Genomic DNA, 6,909 nt, shown 5'->3' on the forward strand with positions numbered 1-6,909 from the left:
GCTTGCAGCTGCTCCCTGGGCTCTTCATTTGGAATTTATTTCTGTCTGATTTCATTGGGAAATCTTTCTACTCCCCCAAACTCTTTCATTCTGTAGGAATGTTTCACTTGTCTTCTTTTCCTTTCCATCCTCCCCTCCCCGCCCCTTCCTTCTCTCTCTCTCTCTCTCTCTCTCTCTCTCTCTCTCTCTCTCTCTCTCACACACACACACACACACACCACTTACACGTGACCGTAGGACATATGACATATACACACAGAACTTCCTCTTACATGATAAAAACATCCTTTCAAATTATTTCACCATTGTTACGGAGTTTATCTTTCAAATCCGAATGGGTGAATTTATGATGGTGAGGAGACGGTTTATGTTAAAACCATTAAAATGAATACGTTGCAGACAGACATGTCTTTGGGCAACAGGAAATGAACCAGATTGTGATTGGGTTTGAAGTTTATATCATTTCCAGGGATGAGGAGACTCTTGGATGAGTAGAAACCGATTTGACTATAGGTTTTCTTGTCAATTCCTCACATCTGCGAGTTATGAAGCTTCATTCTGACAGCAGAAAATTAACTCACTGTGCTGCCTTGATTGCTTTCCCACAGTGCTCCCCCCGTGGCTCTGCACCAGCAATTGCTGCAGCAGCAGAGGGAGAGTGGGTTTGCTTCACGGTGGGTTGGCCCCATTCCCCGTGAGGGTGAGGGGAGGGAATCTGAGATGGGAAGGCTCGCCAGGAGGGAAATTTTTCGTATGACTTCAGTAGTCAATGGTAACATTTTACGTAGAGCGTTTTATCCTTATAGAGATGTGGTGGGTTGTTTTCTTTTCCTTTATCCCGCATAAGAGGCACAAGGCTAAGCAGTTTTATGACTGTTTTCTTGCTAATTAATGTGGAGGGTAAAATCATTTCCCCCTTATAGGAGCCAGTGGTGACATCTAATGTAGGATGTGTCTGGCCCCAAGCCCAGTACAAGATGTAGTGCAGAAGTACTCTCCGGCACCCGGGGGCATTTGATGGTCACTAAACACACTGGAACACTATCTTGTTTTCAAACTGAAATGCCTGAGAAAGTAGAATTCTCTAAACCCTGAATAATGTGACGTTATTCATACTCTCAGGACAATTACAGGGGGCTCAGACTCACCAGGAGCTGTCTATGAAGAAATGTCCACAAAGAAAAAAAGACAGATTATGAGTAATGATTTTCACACTCTTTACGATTTCTTGAAAGCTTGATTGCTTTGATAAATTTGACATCAATTCATAGTGACCATGCCCAGGATAAGTAAGTAAACGAGGATTTGAGTTTCCTTTGAAAGCTTTACGATGTCAAGTATCACTCCGTGGGTCCCTTCCATTCACCTGATGGATAACATGCACAGTGTTGATTTGGGGCCTAGCAAAGAGGACCTGATTATTGATATAAGAAAATTCATTGAGTATAGATCATTATCTCTAATATATATTCATAGTTTCCTATCTGACTCCCTCTGGTACGGGGTGGGTGGGTTAAGGAATGGCCTTTCTCAGGAATCTGGGCACATCATCTGAAGAACTTAGTTCTAACCACACAACCTCTTAGAAATATCTGTTATCCTAACATTTTATAAAAAATTTTCATTATTTTTTTATGTTTCTCAGCTGGCTTTAAATTAAAAGTATTAACTTATTACAAGAAATAAAAACTAATTTTGTACTTGTTTCACCAACTTATTTCAATTATTCAATCACTTGCTACGTGTAAACATCCAGTATATATATATTTGTAATCTCTAGCCTTTAACAAAAATACGATTTTTCTCATGTGAGAAAGTTTGGTTTTGCTTATTTTGCACAACTTTGTTTTAAAAGCAATGTCAAGGCATTAGAAAAGCTACTCCATCAGACCCATGCTAACTGGAAAATGAGTTGAATGTGGAGGATAGAGCAAGGCGATCAGTAAGAAGGTGATAGACAAAATTTAAGTAAGAGAAGGAGGGGCCTGAACTAAGGTGGCATACTCCGCATGGACAAAAATGGGCACGTTATATTTTCAGAATGAAGCCAGTCTGACTTGCTGATGAACAGGCTGTGGAATGTGAAGGAAAGAGAAGAGTCACACATGGCCCCTTGGATTTTGTTCTAAGGAACTGTTCCCATTTACTGAGATGGGAAGTCCAGGAGGAAATGGCTTTTGTGCTGGGAAAAACCAACCACCTTGTTTTTACTATGTTAAATTTGTGGTGCCTATTTTATAATAACCATTAAGGTGGCAGCTAGATTTATAAGTCTGGATCTCAGGGCAGAGATAGGAATCTCAGATGAATTTATATCTATATTTGCATTTTATTGAAAGTCAAGGTATGTGTGAATGGAGAAGAGAAGGACATATGACCAAGCTGTTGGCCACTATAATAATATTTAGGTTGGGGAAAAAAGAGTCAGCAAACAAGATTAGGAAAGGATGGTCAATGTGCCAGGAGACAAGCTCGGAGAGGCCAAGAGACATGACATTCTGAATAAGCAATTTAACAATCAACTGTGAAAATACTATTTGACGAAGAACGAGTCATTTGAGAAATGTGAGGATGTAAAAAGCATTTATCTGATCTTGCAGTATGGTGCTCGCTGTTAACAGGGCAGACTGTGGGCGTGGGTTCAAGAGAGTGAGCGAGAGGAGAAGATACACTACACAGAGGCAACAGGTCTAGGAAAAAGAGGAACAGACAAAAGAGGCAGAAAAGGAAAAGGAATATATGGCCAAACGAGCGATTTCTCAGACGGGAGCTAATTCAACCTGTTTGTCCGCTAATGGGCATGATCCGTAGGGCACAGGAGACCACGAGGCAGGCAGGAGGGTGTGATTTCAGGAGAGAAGCCACCGGGGAGGTGAGTAATTGGTGTTGGGAGCACGGAGGAATTCTTGTCTATTCATTTCCATTTTCTCAGTTAATTAAAAAGTGAGATTATCACTAAAGGGAGAAAGCAGGGTTGTTGGAGTTTTGAAGAGAGAGGTGTGAAGTAGTCTGATCAGGAAAAGGGAAATCGAATTGATCAGGAAAGGGGAAATTGAATTAATAGAAGAAAGCATTAACGGTGAGGCCGTTGGGTGTGATAATAGACCTCGGCACTTGACAATTCAACGGTCAGGGTATTAAAGATTTTAAGACGTATTAGACGATATTTGTCATTTTGCAAAGACATGAATTTGGATCACAGGCCAAAAAAATGAAAGTGTCCCAGGTAGGTCGTAAATAAGCTTCCATGATACTTCTTTTAGAGAGTCTTAAAGAAAAACTAGCAAGAAAAGAAAACTTTTTCTTTTTCTATTACACCTAAAAAGAAAGCATTAGTGTTGAGGTTGAAAGTGAAGCAAATATCAAGGCATCTAAAAGGGTCACGATTCTCATCCAGATTGCTGGAGTTTGAGGTACATTCGAGAATGAAATGTCTGCTTTAGTGAAGACTTGGTCCAGTGATGTGAACAAGCATACCCGGCTGTCCTGGAAACAAGATGAGGTATGATTAGAATATTCTAGTAAATGCTCAAACCCCTCACACGAGGATAGTCTCAGGAAACATGTGGCTTGACTGAAATGTGATTTGAGAGAAAACCAACAGCCTGGACAAGTATTTCTCGTTAGCAGGTTCACAGAGGTCCTGGGATGCATCCCGGGTTTCCTTCACCCTCTCCTGCTTCCAGGCATGTTTCAGGCTTGCAGATCCTGGTGACAGTCACTAAGTTTCTCTCTCACTACCATTATGAACAAAAAGAGAAATAAGTGTTTTATTTCCATATAATTGAGTATATTTAAACATAACAACCACAGGCATCTATTTCCTACTTTCCCTTAACAATCACTTTCACATTTATGTCATGGGATCCTCTAACCAATCCCATGAAATAAACATTCTTCTTATTATTAATGAAGTTTGAAAATATTTGGTGGTATAGCTGTGCTCACAGGCCTGGAGAAGAAGCAAAGATCACCAGCAGCCTTCTGAAATAATAAATAATAATGACCCCAACTCCTGCACTTTCTATTACACTTCTGCTAACCAGGAGGGTTTCTCAGCCTAGTTTTGTGCTTAATTGCAATATTTTCCTCATTTCAAATCTTATTTTTGTGGGTGTGGCAAAATTAGGATTTGTCATTGGGGAAATCTTCAAAAGCAGTAAGTTAGGAATAAAATAAGCTCTGAGAGAGCTTCGACGTTATCCGGTTTAAACTCCACCTCTACGTATTAGAAAAGGGTATCCCAGGAAAACGGAGGGGCTGCCTAAGGCTGTTCAGCTTGCTTTTTTTTTTCCTTAAAGATTTTATTTGTTTATTCATGAGAGACAGAGAGAGAGACAGAGAGAGAGCGAGAGGCAGAGACCCAGGCAGAGGGAGAAGCAGGCTCCGTGCAGGGAGCCGGATGCGGGACCCGATCCCGGGACCCCAGGACCACACCAGCGCCAAACCGCTGGGCCGCCCAGGGATCCCCTGTTCAGCTCGTTACTAGGATCACAGCTGGGGTTACGTCTCCCACAGCTCTCCCCGCGGGTTCCCACCGCCTCACGGCGGCCACGGAGACTCAGCGTGGGAAGGGCCCCGAGGCGGGGCTGCCTCCTTCCCGTTTCAGGAAAGAGGAAATACAGACCCAGAGTCACAGGCGGAGTGTGTGGGCAGTTAGGGGGGGCTGTGCTGGCCTCGGTGTCCACGGAGGGGGGGGCCCGGGGGGGGCCGGGGGGGCCTGTGCTGGCCTCGGTGTCCACGGAGGGGGGGGCCCGGGGGGGCCGGGGGGGCCTGTGCTGGCCTCGGTGTCCACGGAGGGGCAGGGGCCCGGGGGGGGGCCGGGGGGGCCTGTGCTGGCCTCGGTGTCCACGGAGGGGCAGGGGCCCGGGGGGGGCCAGGGGGGCTGTGCTGGCCTCGGTGTCCACGGAGGGGGGGGGCCCGGGGGGGGGCCGGGGGGGCCTGTGCTGGCCTCGGTGTCCACGGAGGGGCAGGGGCCCGGGGGGGGCCGGGGGGGCCTGTGCTGGCCTCGGTGTCCACGGAGGGGCAGGGGCCCGGGGGGGGCCAGGGGGGCTGTGCTGGCCTCGGTGTCCACGGAGGGGGGGCCCGGGGGGGCCGGGGGGGCCTGTGCTGGCCTCGGTGTCCACGGAGGGGCAGGGGCCCGGGGGGGGCCAGGGGGCCTGTGCTGGCCTCGGTGTCCACGGAGGGGGGGGCCCGGGGGGGCCGGGGGGGCCTGTGCTGGCCTCGGTGTCCACGGAGGGGCAGGGGCCCGGGGGGGGCCGGGGGGGCCTGTGCTGGCCTCGGTGTCCACGGAGGGGCAGGGGCCCGGGGGGGGCCAGGGGGGCTGTGCTGGCCTCGGTGTCCACGGAGGGGGGGGCCCGGGGGGGGCCGGGGGGGCCTGTGCTGGCCTCGGTGTCCACGGAGGGGCAGGGGCCCGGGGGGGGCCAGGGGGGCTGTGCTGGCCTCGGTGTCCACGGAGGGGGGGGGCCCGGGGGGGCCGGGGGGGCCTGTGCTGGCCTCGGTGTCCACGGAGGGGGGGCCCGGGGGGGGGCCAGGGGGGCTGTGCTGGCCTCGGTGTCCACGGAGGGGGGGGCCCGGGGGGGCCGGGAGGGGGGCCAGGGGGGCTGTGCTGGCCTCGGTGTCCACGGAGGGGGGTGCCCGGGGGGGGGCCGGGGGGGCCTGTGCTGGCCTCGGTGTCCACGGAGGGGTGGGGACCCGGGGGGGTGGGGAGGGGTCGGGGCGGGCCGTGGGGGCTGTGCTGGCCTCGGTGTCCACGGAGGGGCAGGGGCCCGGGGGGACCGGGAGGGGGGCCGGGGAGGCTGTGCTGGCCTCGGTGTCCACGGAGGGGCAGGCGCCCGGCGGGGGGCCGGGGGGGCCTGTGCTGGCCTCGGTGTCCACGGAGGGGTGGGGACCCGGGGGGGTGGGGAGGGGTCGGGACGGGCCGGGGGGGCTGTGCTGGCCTCGGTGTCCACGGAGGGGCGGGGAAGCCCGGGGGCGCTGTCCCCTCCGCCGCACGGGCGGGCCCGTCAGGCAATGGCCCAGTGACAGCGGCCGCCGCGCCCCGGCCTGAACGAGGGGCCCCACGGGTAGTGGAAACGGGAAAAGACCCGCGCAGGGAATAGTTCTTTGGACAAAGCTCACGTTTTGCTTTGAGCCCCCAGGCGCTGGGGGACACTGGGGACCCGCGAGCGTTCCAGGCCGAGCGGGGGGAGCAGGCCCTTGACAGATCGCTGGCCCCGGCGGGGGGGATGCAGACGGGGGGGGGGGGCCGGGGGGTGCTCCGGGGCGTGCACAGGGCGGGCGGTGCTTGCCGTCGGGGCGCAGGGAGCCCGAGGCCTTGCTTGCGCGCCTCAGGCCTGGGCCGCAGGAAACCTCCTTCCTGTCCCCTCAGGACCACCAGCCGGGCCAGGGAAGCCTCATCTGGCTCCAGCAGATGCCCCAGATCAGCAGCCCTGGCTCGTACCCCGTCACCACACTGCGGCCAAGATCGGGGCAGCCTCTGACTCCCTGCATGGTTAGGGCGCTGCCTCCAGACTCCCTTGCAGTTAGGGCGCTGCCTCCAGACTCCCTGCATAGTTAGAGCACTGCCTCCAGACTCCGCTGCAGTTAGGGTGCTGCCTCCAGACTCCCTGCAGTTAGGGTGCTGCCTCCAGAATCCCTGCACAGTTAGAGCACTGTCTCCAGACTCCGCTGCAGTTAGGGCGCTGCCTCCAGACTCCCTGCACAGTTAGAGCACTGCCCCCAGACTCCCTGCACAGTTAGAGCACTGCCTCCAGACTCCCTGCACAGTTAGAGCACTGCCCCCAGACTCCCTGCACAGTTAGAGCACTGCCTCCAGAATCCCTGCACAGTTAGAGCACTGTCTCCAGACTCCGCTGCAGATAGGGCGCCGCCTCCAGACTCCCTGCACAGTTAGAGCACTGCCCCCAG

At 53.2% G+C, this 6,909-nt stretch overlaps 1 protein-coding gene across 1 annotated transcript; it reads right to left on the reverse strand.

Moving 5' to 3' along the window:
• Positions 1–4,633: 4,633 nt before the first annotated feature.
• On the reverse strand, positions 4,634–6,553 carry LOC121487315 (basic proline-rich protein-like). The gene has a single exon (XM_041748903.1). The coding sequence runs from the start codon at positions 6,551–6,553 to the stop codon at positions 4,634–4,636; it is 1,920 nt and encodes a 639-aa protein (XP_041604837.1).
• Positions 6,554–6,909: the final 356 nt, after the last annotated feature.

Source organism: Vulpes lagopus, chromosome 1 (genome assembly GCF_018345385.1).
Source record: "Vulpes lagopus strain Blue_001 chromosome 1, ASM1834538v1, whole genome shotgun sequence".
NCBI classification, from domain to species: domain Eukaryota; kingdom Metazoa; phylum Chordata; class Mammalia; order Carnivora; family Canidae; genus Vulpes; species Vulpes lagopus.